At 37.3% G+C, this 20,431-nt stretch overlaps 1 protein-coding gene across 1 annotated transcript in view; it reads right to left on the minus strand.

Annotated features, from left to right (window-relative positions):
• The window catches only part of LOC136843915 (coiled-coil domain-containing protein 18-like), a 30,298-nt gene extending 10,165 nt beyond the window's left edge, over positions 1-20,133 (minus strand). Inside the window, exon 1 of the mRNA XM_067112830.1 lies at positions 20,056-20,133. Within this exon, the coding sequence (XP_066968931.1) occupies positions 20,056-20,111 (56 nt within the window). The 5' untranslated portion in view covers positions 20,112-20,133. The remainder of the gene's footprint in view (positions 1-20,055) is intronic.
• Between the last annotated feature and the right edge of the window lie 298 nt (positions 20,134-20,431).

The following is a 20,431-nucleotide window of genomic DNA, read 5'->3' on the forward strand; positions in this document are numbered from 1 at the left end:
TTAAGTAAATTATTTTTTCTTTTGAATAATATTCTGAATACTATTTCCTTATTGTTGTACGAAGGAAATAAATTTTTTTCTCATATTTAGTAATTTTTTTTACGAAATAGAAATTTTCGTTCACTTGGTGATAGAGACAATTCTGTTTAAATTATTCTATCATAATAATTTTTTTTTTTTTTATACACTTGGCGCAGCATTTTGCAGTGGAACCCAAACAATTGTATACATAAATACTAATATCAGACTTTTTCAGATTGTGAGAGAGTCCTATGAAGGAATGAGTTAGGAAAAATTTGAATTTTCTTTGTATAAAGGGATACAGTCAACTCAGCAAACATGCAATTGAAGTAAGTACCTGCTTCTCAAATTTTTTTTTATTCATTTTTCATTCTTGGAATCATTGAATATTTTATGAATTAATATGAATAACACTTTGGACGAAGTAATTGCCCGACTGCAACAGACAAGAAGCGAAGACCAGACTCCATATAACCTAAGACCTGTACCTGAACGACTTTCTAGACCAATTGATCCTAGTAATACTAGACCCAGACGATCTCGTAGTCAAGGTCCCCCACCTAGTTTACCGAGTGCGCCTAACCCTTCAGTTGTAACCACTAACCCAATAACTTCCATTGTACCTAGAAATTACAACATGGCGCAAGCCGCCGTAATAACCCAAGCCACTAGATTTTGTGGAACGGTAGACCCAAGTAATGTAGATAAAAGTAGATTAGAAGAATATGGTGTAAATTGATGGATAGCAGACACAGAAAGCAGAATTTCAGCTGCTGGTATCACAGATGAGAGAAAGAAAATAGATGAAGCACTCTTGTATGTTAGTATGGAACATGGTGATGCACATGCAGTTCTTCATTCAGTACTTTTTATTAATATTACGCTGTTTAACGAATTCAAGAAACAGTGCTTACAATTTTGGCAACCAGAAGCACAGAAAGATCCATGGTATAACATAGGAACTTTCCATCATCAGAAATATGAGGGAAATCACTTAGTTTTAGCAACTAGAGTAGAGGAAGCTATAGTTAGAGTGACGACAGATATGAAAGCTCTAGGGATTGTTGTTGGAAGGAAGGATGAATTTGATGATGATGAAACAGATTTAGCTAGTATATCCAAGGTACTTAGATATATGTCATTAGGACCAATCTACGATGCTTTGGGTAAGGAAGAAAGAGTAGCCTTAAAGAAGTACTGTGATAGGAAGCCAAATGATGGAATTGTACAAACTTTGATGTACATAGAAAGGAAAGTAAAACAGAATTCATCAAGTAGTAGTGCAGATTTTACGGGAACCGTAGCTAGTGGAAACCCAAGAAATAATAGCAATCAGTCCAATAGAAACCAATCAGGGCAAGCTAGGTCTAGGTATCAGGGAAATAGAAATTCGTTTGATAGAAATGGTGGGAACAACAATAGGAGATTTAATCAATCAAATAGAAACAATCAAGGTAGGCCGCCAAATAGAGGTAACAATGGGAATACCACTGGAACTAATGGAAATAACAATGGAAATAACAGGACTCCTGGACAGAGGGGAGCTAGTCAAGGCCAAAATTCAGGGAATAATAGGCCACAGTTCAATAGGCAGAGACAAATTGTGGAAATTGTGGTTATAACAACCATACAACACAGAATTGTAGAAGAAACAAATGGTGTTCAATTGCAATAAGACAGGACATTTAATCCAGAACTGTTGGTACAACAAACAGGGAAATTCTCAGGGGTCTCAAAATAACCAAAGTACTCAGCCTAATAACCAAAATACCTCCCCCAGTACCCCAAATCAAGGGGATTCTCAGTGACAATCACAGAGAGCGCAGCAGAAAGGTCCATCCTTACAGAGAGAAATAGTGACATTGAATAAGGATGTGTCCCCAACAGACATTACTCAAGTAATGAAATAGTGTTTTCTGTAAAGAATTTTAATACGTGTCAGGAAGAGTTGCCTATCATACAAGTACACTTAGAAGGTGTACTGAGTTCCATATTGTTGGATACAGGCAGTACTGTAAGTATCATAGATAAAGGCACTTTAACAAAACATATAGGTTGTGAGCTTTCCCAAATGAGAGAATCCTATAGGACCATAAAGGGGATCGCTGGAAAGCAAATAAGGGCTATAGGCAATGTCAATTTAGAGATAGAAATTCTAAATAAGAAATACAGGGAAGAGTTTGTGGTGTTGGAAGAGAAATATTTTCCAGCTCAAGCTCTATTTTCCTTCCAGGCTATGAAAAGATGTGGAATTGCACTAGATTGTAGCAATGGAAGAATAACTATCAAGGAAATTGATAGAGGAAATGTTTGCTCTCTTGAAGAAGAGGAACAGTTTCAGATAAACTTGATCACTTTACCTGAGACAGCCTCACCTGAAGAAGCAGACATCCAACAGATAGAAATAGAATTTAATGCTAACCCGGGTAGGACAGTGTGTAGAAATTCAATGATAGAAGAAATAGGAGAAGATAGACAAACTACTTTTGAAAGCCTAGAAGCCACTAAGGAGGAATTCTCAGATAGCAGGTATGAACCTGATAACTCAAGTGCACGACAAGTAGATACCTCCGAAGAACTTAGTTCTTTTTCCCAACCTGACGATCCTGACACGCTAATAGATTGTAGTCACTTAATAATAAGAGAAGATACGGAAGAGAAGTATCTCAATGAGGTGTTGATGTTAGGCAACCTGAAAATGACAGAGATAGGTTCTGTGATACCACAAGATGAAAGTTCAGATGATACTGATGTCTGTTACACTGCCAATGCACAGAATGCAGAAGAACTCTGCTTAGTTAGTACTGCCGATGATAATCTTGTAAGATTTAGATTAAACAATAGCGTTATACTACATCCACAAGGTCTGACTAAGGTTTGTCTTAGAATTGTAACAGATAAAAACCTAGGTGATACAGATGTGTTATTAGTTAATGAAGACTTACCAGACTTTGTGAAAATGGACAATTCCCTAGTAAGACTTAATGGTGGAAATTGCACGACTTATGTGTATAATTATTCTGACAAGAGACTAGAATTGCATGCCGGCATAGAATTCTGTAAGGAATTGTGATTACTAACCCTTTACTAACCCTAAGTGAAAAAGCATTTGTCTCTGTAGCTGACACAAGAGTTAAATTAGAAGGGGAAGTAAATAATACAGATTTTCCTCATTGTAGGGACAGGTTAATACAGATATTCGAGAAATATAGGAATGTTGTAGCGGTAACAGGAGATAAGTTAGGAAGGACAGATGTCCTGCAGCACAAAATAGTCATAGAAGATGGTGCTAGTACTTTTTATATACCTAACTACAAACTTCCAATAAGTCAAAGACCCATTGTAGACGAGATGGTTGAAGAGATGAAGGAAGATGGAGTTGTAATACCTTCTAAGTCACCTTATAATTCACCTTTACTGCTAGTTCCAAAGAAAGACGGTACATGGAGGATGGTAATTGATTACCGTAAATTGAATTCCCACACCGTCCCTGATCGAATGCCAATGCCAGTCATTAATGACATGCTAGCTCAATTAGGAGGTGCCAAGGTTTTTTCTAGCCTCGATTTACTGAGTGGATATTGGCAAGTTCCTCTCGATGAAGAATCCAAGCATCTCACGGCATTCAGTACTCATAAAGAACATTTGCAATTTGAGGTAATGCCGTTTGGTCTTACTTCAGCTCCTTTAACGTTTGTACGTTTAATTCTGGAAATCTTGGGAGATGTTGAAGACGTATCGGTTTATCTTGATGATGTAATAATTGCTAGTAAGGATGTAGAGAGTCATTTCAAGACAATAGAATTAGTATTAGATAGGCTCAGAAAGGCCGGTTTAAAGGTAAAAATTAAGAAATGTCAGTTTCTGAAGAAATCTCTAGAATATCTAGGACATGTTATCAGTGAACATGGTTTGAAAATGCAAGAAGGAAAGATTAAGGCTATTGTAGACTATCCAGCCCCAAGAAATTTGAAGGCACTAAGAAGATTCCTAGGTATGGTAGGGTATTATCGACCTTTCATAAAGGGATTTGCTACCATAGCAAAACCATTAACTGAGTTAACTAGGAAAGATGCTAGCTATGAGTGGAAAGATGAACAGGAAGCAGCGTTCAAAACACTAAAGGATATGTTGATAACAGATCCTATCTAGTTTACCCAGACTTCGAGAAGGAATTCTACTTAGCCTGTGATGCTTCAAGTACAGGACTAGGTGCCGTCTTGATGCAAAAGGATAAAACAAGGATGAGGACTGTATACTATGCCAGTAGAGTTTTGAATGCAGCTGAAAGAAATTACAGTACAACAGAAAGGGAATGTTTAGCATTAGTCTGGGGATTACAGAAATTTAGACACATTTTGCTAGGACATAAAATTAATGTTCTTACAGATCATAAACCCATTTGTGATCTTTTTCAAGAAAAGGGCTTTTACCAATAATATGAAGTTCAATAGATGGTTCGTTAGCGTATTAGAATTTGCCCCAGAATTTAGATACATACCTGGTAGATATAACACATTAGCTGACGCCTTATCTAGATCACAAGAAGAGAACGAGAAACAAATTACCACTCATAATTTCGCCTTCAGTTGTCAAATCACAGACCTAGATTTAGACAAAGTTCGTCAGGAACAACAAAAGGATTCTAGAATAAGGGAAGTAATTGGTAACCTCTTGCAAGGTGAGGAAAATTCAGAGTTTCAATTGATAGATGGGTTATTGTACAAGACTTCAGACGAACCAAATGCTTGTTCACGTTTGTACATTCCTAATACACTAATACAAGACGTTTTAGAACTAACTCATTCATACAAGTTATCAGGACATCCTGGAATTAAGAAAACATGTAGAACAATCACTAGAAACTATTTTTGGCCTCGATGTAGTGAAGATGCTACTCGATTTGTTCAGAATTGTACCCTATGTAATATACATAAGGGGAATGTCAACGTCAAGGTGCCTCTGGAAATGTATCCTTCAGAATTAAATCCTTTTCAAGTAGTCACAATGGATTTCTTAGGTCCATTCCCGAACACCATCAGAGGAAATAAACAGATTTTAGTTTTCATTGACTATTTGACCAGATACGTAAAAATTGTTCCAACTAGAAACAGAGAAGCATCAACGGTGGCAGAAGCCTTTAAGTCTAGAATTATAACCAGACATTCATGTCCTCAAGTTTTGCTCTCAGACAATGCTGCTGAATTTACTAGTGACATTCTAACGAATTTGTGTGACTTTTATGAAATACAGAAATGTCAAATAACAGCATATAAGCCAAGCTCAAATGGAGCAGTAGAAAGAACAAATCAAGAAGATAAAGGATGTTCTGAAAACATTGGTAACCCCAAACACTGAAGACTGGGACTTGACTCTCGAAGACATACAATTTACTCTAAACAACACAGTAAATGAATCAATAGGAGAAACTCCTCATTTCCTATTACATGGCTACCAAAAGAGAATGCCAAATTCACTTTTGGATGATGCCGCACCACCCAGACGTACGTACAACTACGAGGACTATATTGCTTGGAAGACAAGACGTACGTACGAGACCGTTAAAGTCACCAGGGCTAGATTAAAGGAGTTACATAAAAAATCTAGTAAGTATTACAATAACAGATCCACCATACCCTCGTTAAAGGTAGGACAACAAGTTTATGTACTCAATCATGTTCTTGAAGGACCTAATATTAAAGTATCACCAAAATTTCGAGGTCCATATAGAGTTTTAGAAGTTTTGAAGTTGAATAAATTCAAGTTAATGCATGAAATTACCTTGAAAGAATCCATTGTACATTGGAAGCACATTAAAGTAGTTCATTCAGAACCTTGGTCGTCTACCCAGTTAAAAGATTTGTCCAATAAAGATAAGATAGATAATAAAATAGAATCTTTAATGACCCCAAGGTATAATTTGAGAAGAAGTTAATGGCAAGTGCAATGGTAAACAAATGTAGTTGATAAGATTTTTACTGCTTAATAACATTATTTCAGCAAATGGATTGTATGGTGGTTGGCAGTGAGTCAAATTGTGAACTCACTCGTACAACTAAGGAAGGGAGCCATCATCAAGGAGCATGGCAAGGTTAAGATGATACAGGACCTAGCCATTGTTAAGATCCAGACGGACTCTATTATCGATCAGAGAGAGCAGTTAGTCCAGCTGAGCAATCAGATACAGGCAGGATTACAAAGTGTCCAAGATAGAAATTTGTACGACATGCTCTCCAAGTTGCAGAGGGACATCGATAGTGTTATGCCAAGGAAAGTAGTAAAGCGATCACTCATACCCTTTATAGGTGTCACTTTACACAATCTCTTTGGAGTGGCGACCGATGGTAATGTTGAAAGGCTAAAGGAAAGAGTGGCACAACTTGAAAATTGGGCTTCTGAGCAGGGCACTGTCTATAATAAAGTAATAGGAAATGTCAATCAAAATCAGAAAATGATCACAGTGCTGAAAGAATTTGTGAATAGTGCCCTCCATAATGTTTCATCAGAAATTGCTAGAATCCATCAAACAGAAATGATGGAGCAACTGCTCATAGAAACAAGTAATTTCCTTCTGGAATACAAGGAATTACTCAATGCAATCATGATGGCAGGTAAAACCCTGCTGTCGCCTTTTCTGATAACCCCTAGTGAAATTGAAGCCATTATTCATAAATGTGTTGTGAACAATCACTTGAAGCCACTAGTAGAAAATATAGTGGACTATTATGGCCTGATCACAGTGAAAGTGGTAGCCAATCAAATCATACTAGTGATCCCTTTCAACAATCCAGACGTCAACTCATTGATGTCAGTCTATCCATTCCCAATGGTAGTAGATAATAAGTCCATTGTACTAGAAGGAACAGTTCGACACTTTGCCTTGCAGCCTGATTCTTTCCTAGTGACCGAAATTCCCGAACATAAATTCAGGGAATGTGTCATGCTTAATGATGATGTATATGTTTGTAACATTGTGAATTTCTATGAACCATTGAGTGCTCTTCATTGCTTAGATGATCTTGTAAACAACAAGAATGGTAAGAACCATTGTAAATATATACCGTTTACAGAAACTTTCAAGGCTCAAATTATTGATGATGAAATTTTTGTGTTCTCAGCAAACAGATTGAATGCTAAGATTGACTGTAAGTCAAACAAAACAGAAGTAGTTTTTATTAACGTACACTCATTTTCATCTGCTTGTGAATTAGTCATTTTACATAATTTGTATTACAAACCTACAGTCTTCACGACATACAGTTTGAATTTCAGTAAAAGTGTACATCAGTTTGCAGTTATTAACGAATTTCAACTTTTCAGAACTGGAATTGGAGACATTCACAAAGCTAGAAGAGGTTCATACTTTCTTTCATACATATAAGACCGAGATTTCTCCTATCATGTCCTTCATAAATGTCATTCTTTTGGTACTGTTTGCTTTCATTTCTTTTATAATTGTCAGGAAATTGATATTGAATAAGCTTACCATAATCAAGGACATGATGGACAGAATCCTTCCTAGAGAGTAATAGCGTTTACCATCGACTTGCACTTGAATATTTGATGATTGATTTTTTTTATTTTTACAATTTATGATTCTGCATTTAGTTTGAGTATTTGATATATAAATTCATACTTGTTTGTGTTAGCACTATGATGCATTATAATATTTCTTGCATTTATTGCTTATTAATAGAAATTATTGACATTGAAATAATTGACTATAGTCAAGTTTTTTTTTTAATGTATATTATAGGCATCCATATAATTTTATTTCCATGCACCTGCTTACATGACTACTTATTCAAATTCGCATTACATTATCATTGCTAGGTTTACCTTAATTGGTTGGCTTAGAATTAATTTTTTGTAATGGTTTTGTATATTGTTGAGTTGGTTATCTACTTGCATTGTAGTCAATGCAGGTAGGTGACCGAGTGATGTTATGCAGTGAATAAGTATGAGATTCACTGATCGGGATTATGAGAGAGAGAGAGAGAGAGAGAGAGACGATGTTGATAGTTTAAAATGATGAGCCATGAGACCAAGTAAATTGAAGACTAACCATAACAAACCTCCAAGATGTGGGAAAGGAAGGAGGCGCTAGAGGAATCAAAAGGTCAGCAAAATTGACCTGATTTGTCCTTGCCAAAAGTGGGAGTTAAGATTGAACCATTAAGAGTAAAGTAGACGTCCTCAAGGAGGCGGAGTTTTATTCATCATAGGTCCAGAGTTCATTCTGATCAATTTTTAGCCAGAGTTATTTTGAAACCCATTTGGGTAGGATTTGTGTCACTCAACTCTCTAACATCAAGAAATTTCTAAGTCCAGTGTGGCTGGCCGTGTGAAATAGTTTAGTGTTAAGAATAAAACTTATGAAAAACCGTGCCCGGCGAATACTTACCCCCTCCTGAAAAGTAGAAAGTATTAATAGACAATTTCAACCTAACTTACCGAGTCCCATGCTTACTATCAAGTGAAAGTCAACAGACAGAAACGGAGTCATTCATATGTGGTGCAAACGCTATACAAAGAAAAATTTTGTCGTCAATCAAATAACATATATATATATATATATATATATATATATATATATATATATATATATATATATATATATATATATATATATAAATATATATATATATATATATATATATGTACCAATATATACAACAGAACAGATATATATATATATATATATATATTGTATATATATATATATATAAGATATATATATATATATATATATATATATATATATATATAAATATATATATATATATATATATATATATATATATATATATATATATATATATATAATATATATATATATATATATATATATATATATATATATATATATATAAATATATATATATATATATATAAAAGCTATATATATATATATATATATATATATATAAATATATATATAATATATATATATATATATATATATATATATATATATATATATATATATTGATGGAGGTCATGACTGGATTGAATTTACTGTCTACTTACACTAGTGCTTTAAGGGCATTAAGTTCATGTAGCAGGGAAAAGATGGTGAAATAGATATAATAAAAATATTAGCCCCAAAGATATTACTTGTACTGTAGCAAGTTTTATGCAATCTCAATAAAAATACTGGAGAAAAAACTGAAGAGTCTAAAAAAACTGTTGAAAATGGCCTCAAATACGCACAGGATAATAATACGATTTATGTTAGTGTAAAGGAAAACAATCATGCTTTTTATTGCACAGGCGAAAAACCGGTGGTCGATGTTTTCCCAATGATTGTAAACTTGATAAAACTCATATTTTAAACGAATTTGAATAGCTGCCTAGGATGTATAAACTTGTTCCATTTGTAACAGTTATTTGTAACCAAATAACTGTAAAATGCATTGGCATTAAGGAGTGAAGACACTCTGGTCATAAAGACAATAAAGTGATTTACCTGTGAATTTCTGATTAGGGTATTATACATGATGTCTGTTATTATATATGATGATGTCTGTTAGCAATATTTGAAAATTACACACTATTGTTCGTGCCATGTTGAGGGATTTCTTCGTGTACTGATCCGTTGATTGTATGTTCGGTTATGCTGTTTGTAACTAAAGAATATGTATTGTATATCTTCTTCTTTCTCTGCATCTTGTCCCACTTCTACGTAGGGTCGATGTTTCTGACAGCTTTCCTCCACCTGGATCGGTCAAATACATCTCCCCTGACGATTGTTTGTCTCTCAGATCTTCTCTGACGACATCCATCCACCTTCGCTTTGGTCTTCCTCTTGCTCTCCCACCAGGCACCTCCATCTGCATCACTTTCCTCCCTACATATGTCTCATCCCTTTTCATCACTTGGCCACATCACTGCAGCCTTCTTTCCTGGGCTTTCTTTGATAGTTCTACGACTTTAGTAGTTCCTCTTATTCTTTCATTTTTGATCCTGTCCATTTTTGTTACTCCACACATCCACCTGAGCATTTTCATCTCTACCGCATCCAACTTCTCTTTAGTGGTCGTGTTTCTGCTCCATACATCAAAGCTGGTCTCACTATTGTCTTATACACTCTTCCTTTAACCTTTATATTGATTCTGCTGTCGCACAAGACACCTGACATCTTTCTCCAATTTTCCCATCCAGCCTGCACTCTGTGTGTTATTTCTACATCCAAATTTCTATCATCAGCCACTGTTGAACCAAGATACTTAAATTTTTCTACTGGTTTCAGCCTTGTCCCTTCCATACTAATCTCAGAGTCTTGATCTTCATTAAAACTTATGTATTCAGTCTTCTTCTTACTGATCTTTAAACCTCGTCTTCCAACACCTTCCTCCATTGCTCTAGCTTTGACCACTACCCCTCTGTTGGTGTTGCATAACACAATGTCATCCATTATCAGGTCAAAAAGATATGGACTTAAAGCAGATCCCTTGTATAAACCAACTCTTTCTGGTATCCATTCAGTTAACTCAACACTGCTTCTAATCTGCGTTTTTGCTCTGTCATGCGCATCTTGGACCAACCTCACATACTTCTCCGGTGTTCCCTTTACTTGCATGCACCTGCAGACCTCTTGGCGTGGTACTCTATCGTATGCCTTTTCCAGATCTACGAATACTACATGCAGTCCTTTCTGCTTTTCCCAGTGTTTTTCCATCATCTGTCAAAGGGCAAACACAGCATCTGTCATTCCTCTTCCTGGCATGAAACCACTGTTCTTCACCTACAGATCCTTCTTCTCTAATTCTTTGATCCATTATTCTTTCCCAGATTTTCACATTCCTCTTTAGTCTGCACAATCCTGGATGTCACCTTTCTCTTTATAGATAGGCATAATAAAGCGTTCTCTCCATTCTTTTGGTATCTTTTCCTGACTGTATATTTTCTTTGCTAGTTCCCACAGCATGTCTGTTCCTTCTTCTCCCTGGCTCTTCCACGCCTCTGTAGGAATTCCATCTGGTCCTATTGCTTTACCATTTTTCATCTTCTCTAGTTCAATAGTATGTGTCATACCAAGGTTCTGGAATCCATCTTCAAAGAATTTTCTAGGGTTTTCTTCATTTAACAGGTGTTCATAATATTCTTTCCACCTCTTCTTTTATCTTATCCTCGTTGCATAAAACCACTCCATTCCCATCCTTAACCTGTTTTATATGGGGGTAGTCTTTGGTGTTCTTGTCCCTCGACTTTGCAATTCTGTAATTTTTTCTTCTCCCCCTCGGGTGTTTCCAGCTCTTTGTACTGTCATCTAATGCTCTTGCCTTTTCTTGTGCAACCGCCTTCTTTACTTGTTTCTTATGTCTTTGGTATCTCTCCTTATCCTCTTGCTGTCCATACTTTTCCCAGATCTTTTTTGGCTTTCACCACCTCTTTCACTTCATCATTCCACCACCAGGTTTCCTTATTGTCAGGAGGTTTCTTTCCAGATGTCTTTTCCAACACCTCTCCACCCACTCTCTTTATCACCATACTGTTGTCATTCCACCATTCTTGCACTGTCTCTAACAATTTAACTTCCCTCAATACTCTCTCCTTACATTCCTACCTCGCTTCTTCCTCTTGTGTCAGCTTCCACCACTTGATTGTTGATGGGACATGTGCAGGCCTACCTTTTACTGTGTTCTTTATTTCCAAGCCCATTACCACCACCCTGTGCTGTGGTGCCACACACTCTCCATTTAAAATTTTACAGTTTCTCACCTCTCAGATGTGATCTTCTGCTCATGAGGCAGTCAATGTGACTTTCTCTTGCTCCACTCTTGTATGTGATGTACTGATTTTCTTTCTTTTCCAACCATGTGTTGACAATAGCCAAATCCAATGACACTGCACGGTCCACAACTCTCCCTCCCTCGTCATTTCTCTCTCCAACTCCCCAGCCACCATGCACCGTCTCAATACCCTCTCTGGTCCTTCCTACATGTCCATTCATGTCAATATCAATAATTAATCTCTCTTCTGCTGATATTTCACTCAAATGTCTGTCCATTTCCTCCCAAAATTCCACTTTCTCAACTTCATCACATCTTGTTTGAGGGGCATCAGCACTCACAATGTTGACTCTTTTTTTTTTTTTTATCTAGGCACAGTTTCACAACCATTGCTCTCTCACTTGTCCTCTTCACGCTTGTTATGCTGTTTTTTAAGTTTTTTGATAGAATTATCCTCACTCCATTTCTACCTTCCTTATTTGTTCCACTATATAGCAATTTATATCCACATCCCAGCTCTCTCACTTTATTTCCCCTCCATCTGTTCTCCTGCACAAAATGCTTATCCTTTTTCTCTCCATCAGATCTGCTATCTCTCTTCCCTTTCGAGTCATCATCCCCATGTTCAAAGTTCCAACTCTCAAAGCTTTCACCATCTTCCTTCTCCTCACTCTTCTTCTCATATTTTGGACTCACCTTCTTTAACTGGGGGCACCCACTACCCATTAGACCTTGCCCATTTATCAAAGGGGGCAGGCAAGGACCTTGTGCGTTGCCTATGGTGAACGCCCTAGAAATATCCGATTTCTGATGAAATCAATTGTCATATTTGGTTTTGGCTCGATTTTATGGCCGGATGCCCTTCCTGACGCCTACCCAGTTGCAGCTAGGGGCCGAAGGCACGCTGCAAAGAACCTTAAGTAATGCCTACAGTGCACCTGACGGTTATAGATTGGAAACTAGGTGTGACTTAATGGATAATTAGAAAATCTTACGTATCTGGGCTTGGAACTGGCACTGAGTTGGACTGGCTTGTTCCCCCCTCCCCCCCACAGTATATCTCTGGTACTAATGCATCGTAGCCAGTGAAAGTGCTCAATGAGACCCAACCAGTCATAATAAAGTTATAGAAGCAAGAATGGAATTGACTTTCAATTGATATTAAGTTTCAGTGACAGCCCCCATGTACGGATTATTATTATTATTATTATTATTATTATTATTATTATTATTATTATTATTATTATTATTATTAACAATATAATGGTAAGTAACATTTCTCATTACCATGGAGGAACCTTCTATACCCATGATTTATAAAATGGTATGTCATTGGAATATTTCCCTCGATATGAGACAAAAAACAAAAAAGTGATAGACCAAAAACTCCTTTGTTGGATAATAGATTTTTCCTTTCTCTTTGCGAAAAGGGGTCATAAAAAGGTTATCGTGCCTCAAAATATTTCTGGCTCACGTCATGTATATTTCGATTTGCTTGCATTTTTTTTTTCTCTCTCAGGAACTCGACAGTAATTAATATTCAATCTGTTGACTACCCAAGCTGGAGTTTTTCCTGCCGCTCTTTACGAAATTTCCCCGTTCACGAGTTTAAACTGCGAAATTTGCGGTATAGTCATGGTTTCTAATTGATGGGTGGACTATATAGATAAAACAAACTTTTCAAGGGTTGCATTTCTCTCTCTCTCTCTCTCTCTCCTCTCTCTCTCTCTCTCTCTTAACTGTTACGCCTTTAACTGGATGCTTTATTTATTGTATCCTATATCATTATCTTTTGTTAAGGACCATCATATCCCTCATATCCTCGTCCATATTCACCGTAGCCTACTGCTCCAAGAGTACTGGGTTCACTTGTCTACTGAGGATCCTTTTCGTATATTTAAAGAGGGGCGTTGGACCACTGAAGTCTCCACCACTTGCAATGAACAGAATATCAGTGTATCATTTCCTTCGGACATTTATAATATATTTAAAATGTATTAGATTTCTGAAAATGTCATGATCAGGTTAGCTTGAAAAAAAAACCTTCTTCACTGTTTACGAAGAAGATAAAAGCCGTTTCCTAAATCGCTATGCTGCATAACTTTCGGTGTTGGAGAACGTCAGTGTTACAAACATTAGATAATCTTTGCCTCTATGAATAGGAAATTCATTCATTGCAGTTAAAAGAAATTCATCATATAAAAACTAACAGAGGATCCAGCAACCTTTGACCAATATTACTGAAAAAAATATTGGCATCCAGATCACCAAAAATCAAGACGTCTAAAGAGAATCTAGTTAAAAAAAAAAAAAAAAGGCCATCAAGCAGTGCATAAAATTGTCGTCAAAGAGGAAAAAAGATTTTATAAAGTATAATTGGCGGAGGGCAGAGAGTAATCCCTCCGCCAATTACAGTTTATAAAATCATTTTTTTCCTCTTTGATGTCATACATACATACATACATACATATATATATATATATATATATATATATATATATATATATATATATATATATATATATATATATATATATATATATATGTGTGTGTGTGTGTGTGTGTGTGTGTGTGTGTGTGTTTATGTGTTTATGATAAAAACATAATGGATGCATTGTAGGGTCCCACACAGACCCACACACCATTCACCTCACCTGGCTCGCTAATCTCCTTACAACAAGATCAAACGCAGAATTCCTTGTGGACACCGGGGCATGCAAATCATTCATGCGAACCAGCCCACATGAATAACTCACCTCAGCCCCACCCACCAATCTCCACGCATCCACTGCCAGCGGAGTACCACTCAAGATGTATGGAAAGCGAAAGCTGAATGCCTCATTCAACGGGAAGGACTGCAGCTGGACCTTCATCATGGCAGACAATAGCTCTTTTAGGAGCAGATTTCCTAAAAGCATGTGACCTACTAGTGGACGTAGCATTAAAGCAACTGATCCTGAAAACAGCTCCAGTATCATCTCCTCAATAGCTGTACAAACAACCCACCACCATATGGTACTGCAACAGCAGAGATGACAAACAAGCTCTGTCGCAGCAGCTATCCCACTGCCAGAGATACACCGATTTCTACAAGACTACGAAGTGGTCTTCAAAGACGACCTGCAGCACTACTTAACCAAACCAGCAAAACACAACACCCAGCACCATATTCAAACAGAAGGCCCCGCCCAGCTAAATGTCAAAATGAAGCTAGATATATATATATACACACACTGACGAACATAGCAGATATAACCAACCAAATAAACAGGGCAAAGATCTTCACCAAAATAGATCTGCTGAAGGGATACTTCCAAGTTCCAGTAGTGAAGGAAGATAAAGAAAAGACAGCTAACACAACCCCTTTGGCACCTACACATTCAACTACAGCTGTTTTGGCCTTCAGAACTAAGGGGCAACCTTCTGAAGACTTATGGATGAACTGCTGGACGACCTTCCTTTCTGAGTGGTCTACATTGACAACATCCTCATATTTAGCCCAAGTCTCAAACAACATCTTAAAGATGTTAAGCGGGTGCTGCAGAGACTTAAGGAAAACAGACTCGTAGTAAGGGAAGACAAGTGTGAATGGGCAAAGAAAACGGTGGAATCCCTGAGACATCAAATAAGCCCAGATGGTATTAAACCCCTTCCAAAGAAAGTAAAAGCAATCACCGACTTCCTAACACCAAAAAAAATTAACCAGTACAAGAATTTTCAGGACAAATCAACTATTATAGATCTATCCAAAATATTGCTAAAATCATGAGCCTTATCTATACATGCTTACAAGGGAAACCTAAAAAAATTAAATTGGCCAAAATTTCAAGATGATGCATTTCTTTCAGCAAAACAAGCAATACCCTCTGCAGTCACATTGATCTTTACTCTACCCCAATGGTCCCTCCCTTTGATGACTGATGCGAATAGCATGGCAATGGGAGCAGTACTGGAGCAAGACACAGATGATGGTCATCAGCTGTTGGCATTCTTCAGCAAGAAGTTAATGTCAGTGGAATAAAAATACTCCACATTTGACAGGGAGCTCCTAGCAGTCCACAGGGCCATCTGTCACTTCCACCACATGCTCGAAGGAAGGCAGTTTGTCATACAAACAGACCATCAACCCTTGGTTCACGCCTTCACAAAGACAGCAGATGCATGGTTAGCGCGACAACAGTGTTACCTATCAGCAATAGCTAAACACTCCTGCACCATCAAGCACATGAAGGGTTCAGCAAACACCGTGGTGGATGCACTTTCGAGAAACTGAGTCAACACCATAAAGCTCGAGATAGCCTATCCCAAAATAGCAGATGCACAGAGAGACAACATGGTCCTACAGCGACTGCAGCGGGACAACCCGCCCTTGTGTGGAGCGACCTGTCAATCAACAATGGAGAGATGACCATCACCTGCGAGGCAAGTACTGGACACCCTTGCCCCTACCTGTCAGCAGGCCTCAGAAAGAAGGCTTTCAACATCGCCCACAACCTGTCCCACCCATCAGACTGGAAAACTGCCTGAATTTTAGCAGAATGTTACATCTGGTGGGGAATGAAGGACATATAAAAGTGGATGAGAGAATGCCTCCCATGTCAGACGTTAAAAACAACAAGGCACGTGGAGAGTGGAATATGAGAGTTCCACACAACACACCGCCACCCAGCCCACATCCACATCTTGACATAGTAGGGCCTCTACCCGCATCTAAGGGGTACAGATACCTGTTCACCATAGTCAACAAAAATACCAGGTGGCTGGAAGCAATACTGGTCAACAGGCATGGAGTCCCAGAGATCATCACAAGCAACAGGGGCAAACTTCTCATCCACCTTATGGAACACCCTCACTGACTGTTTGGGGACAAAGATAATACATATGACGGCCTACAACCCAGAAGCTAACGGCATCATCGAGAGGCTACACCGGTCGTTGAAAGCATCACTCACTGCTAAATGTCAAGGCGGGAGTTGGAGAAAAGAGTTACCTTGGGTATTACTAGGCCTGAGAACAACACCACACACACAGCATTCAACGCATCTCCAGCAAACCCCTGTATGGCCAGTCATTAACGTTGTTGGCTGAAGTCTTTCAAGATCCAACGAGCCCAACATCCTCATTCAACACCCACAAAGAATTAGAACAGATAATGCCTGGAAAAACAACGTACCGCATGTCAAAAAAAGTGTACTTGCCCAAAGAACTGCAGCATGCAAAATGTGTTCATACGGGTAGATGCACACAGAGGGCGCCGCCTCTCGCCAGCCTACTCGTGGCTATACCCTGTCATCCAGAGAAGACACAAAGCCTACCAAATGACAGAAGATGGCAGAACCACCTGGGTTTCCATCGACCAATTAAAGCCAGCATACTTACCAGACACCGACCTACAAATAAGTTGAGTATACCTTAGTTTAACCAGACCACCGAGCTGATTAACAGCTCTCCTAGGGCTGGCCCAAAGGATTAGACTTATTTTACATAGCTAAGAACCAATTGGTTACCTAGCAACGGGACCTACAGCTTATTGTGGAATCCGAACCACATTATACCGAGAAATGAATTTCTATCACCAGAAATAAATTCCTCTAATTCTTCAACCATAGGCCTCTCCAAGGAGGGGAAGTTCTGTAGGGTCCCACACGGACCCACACACACCGTTCTTCTCACCTGGTCCGCTAATCTCACAACGAGATCTCTGCGCGCCAAGTGCACACGTACAAGAAACACAACAGGTGTCATGCATCCCTTGTACATATATTCGTGTTCATATTGTTGTTTTGTTAAATGCATCATTCTTAGCGTAAGCACTATAACTTCAGCATTACAGCTATATGTATCATATCTTCATTCATAATTTGTATACCGATTTATGCATGATTTTCCATCTTCCAACAAACACAGTTGGTTGTACTCTGACCTTTGTTTTGTTCGCCTCGTGTCAGGCACTACGTTTCCGCTTGCAAGAGCTGCTGACCTGTCTGTTTTTTTGTTTGAATAAATTAGTAAGTTTGCAGATGCAGCCTTTTACTCATGACTTCGCTACAGCATAATTGATAATTGATATCCAAGGAAAACTGTATCTTAATTTCTGATGCTTTCCACTAGGCGGAATAAAAACCTTCAGAGAGAGAGAGAGAGAGAGAGAGAGAGAGAGAGAGAGAGAGAGAGAGAGAGAGAGAGAGCGGATTCAAATATATTTCAGTATAAGTTCGTGTTAACTTCCACATTTATATAAGACAATGACAACTTTTTGTTTTATTTTCATCTTAAAAATTTGAACTCATTGTCAAGTCACCTTGCTGCAAAAATTCAGGGTGTCTCAATTACCTGTGAAATATTTTAGGAAAAATCTTATCGCCACATGAAAGTTTTTCCAATTAGAGCGCAAGGAAAGAAAACCCATGGAAAAGTTTGAGACGACTATTTAAAAAAAAAACTCAAAGACGAAGGCTGAAGAAATTTAATCCTAGTGAAATATCGGTTTTCTTCTCTAAAAAAGCGGCTTGAAACTTTATCCTAACTAACAGAGAGAGAGAGAGAGAGAGAGAGAGAGAGAGAGAGAGAGAGAGAGAGAGAGAAGGGCGGGGTGTCCTTAATGTAAAGAAAAACGAGTTACGTATAAATAGAGATAATTTGTTCCTACCGTTTCTTTTCAATGAAATGCTGGTTTTTCAACTGAATTGTTTCTGTCTTAAAAACTAATTCTGTTCAATTCCATATCAGTTTAAGAGCTCGCAATGGCAATCGAGTTTTTACTTGCGTACTTTCCTATACATTTTCTTACTCATTCCCTTTACTTCCATGGTAAAGTGACTGATAGGCAAGCGTAGTTAAAGTGTTGATAATACGTGTTGATAAAAAGTTTTTATAAAGAAAAGTTACCTTTTGTGGGTAATTTCAATAATCTATTCTATATTTTTAATTTTCGTTTAATTCATTTATCAATAGATGCATCAACCTAACGAGGGAGGCAGTGGTTTCGGGTTTAGCAGAAAACCCTACTTAGAGAGAAAAATCTTTAACATTATTATTATTATTATTATTATTCTTATTATTATTATTATTATTATTATTATTATTACTGCGGTTGAGGTTATTGTCATTCTATAACAAAAATCCATAGTAAACAAGACTAAAATGTCATTAACTAATAAAACAAACTTTCTCAATATTGAGCTTGAAGTTTCCAAATGTGAAAAAGAAGTAAAAAGGGAAGACCAAATAACAAATAGATTTGGAGAAATCAGGACAGAGATATATGTCCACATCAGGGACAATAGTTTTCATTAAAGCAAAGCGGAGGTGCATTTGGCATTAAAATTGTTTTATAGTCTTTTTTGAGCTTCAAGAGCGAAGGTATATAAGAGTAAAAAATGTTTAGGAAGGTTATTCCACACTTTTATAGCAAATATTATGAATGGTTTTTTGGCTTACTATGAACACAGAATCTTGAATGAAAAATGATCTATTTGCGCTAGTTAGTTATTAGGCCCAGTAGTATGAGGCAAACAATTAAAAGAAAAATATTAAGAGCAAAATGAACTTGAATGTCATGTCAGTCATGGAATATGGGGATCTTTTCTGTAATAACGTTCCTTTGGCCGCTAGCTGCAGTCCCTTTCATATCTTTTGCTGTACCTCATTTCATATTATCTTCCTTCCATCTCACTTTTCACCCTCTCCTAACAACTGTTTCATAGCGCAACTGCGAGGTTTTCCGCCTGTTACACCTTTAAAACCTTCTTTACTTTCAATTTCTCTTTCAGCCATTCCGTGATGATTTACTTTTATATAGTGATGTAAATTAAGCCATTGGTTATGAACAAGGACGCCATATAGTTATGTTCATAGGCAATCACTTAAACATTAGACAATATAAACTAAACTTAAGAGATCCTGAACAGGATTTGAGAGTTCCTTTATTAAACTATTTTTATTATGAAAATTTATTCATCAAAACTACTGCTGTCTTTGAATATCAGTTGTTTCGAAATACTGCTGAAGTTTTCCAAATAAATGCCGAGTTTAATTTCATTATTATTCCATTTTACTATTTTGTAATTCGTGTGCAACTGCTCTTTAATCACAGAGAAAGACCTGATAACCTAACGGATAGAGTTCTTTTAACTTCTTGAGTGCTTATCAGCGTCTGATAAACAGCAGTTCACTGCTATACCGCAATGATGGAGTAATTAACTTCAAGGCGTTTATAGATTCCAATTTAATTTTAAAAAAGCCTCATCAATAAGAACACGCTAATCAGTCGTAAAATAAACTACATAAAGAAACTTACAAGACCTCGGATGAACACAGATGATGAAGAAGGTGAAAAATTCGTCGGTAAACCATCCACCACCATTGCCTAGCGATGACTGCAGTCAATTGATGTAAGTGTCCCACTATCTAATCGAGTCTCCTTATCACACACGATACCAACTATCGGAATTTCATTAAAATCTTAATTCTTGTGTAGTTATGCAACTCACTTCATATAAAAGTCTTATTTTGGAAAGTAAGTGCTTTCTGAAATTTTTGTAAATTAAAATGACGAGCGATACTGGAAGATGCCAACTCTAAATATGGAAATAGTTACCCGTTGACGAAAGTTATTTTACAGAAAAAGAGAGGTATGTAGCCATACATGCACCACACAAACACACACACACACA

This window comes from Macrobrachium rosenbergii, chromosome 2 (genome assembly GCF_040412425.1).
Source record: "Macrobrachium rosenbergii isolate ZJJX-2024 chromosome 2, ASM4041242v1, whole genome shotgun sequence".
Classification (NCBI taxonomy): domain Eukaryota; kingdom Metazoa; phylum Arthropoda; class Malacostraca; order Decapoda; family Palaemonidae; genus Macrobrachium; species Macrobrachium rosenbergii.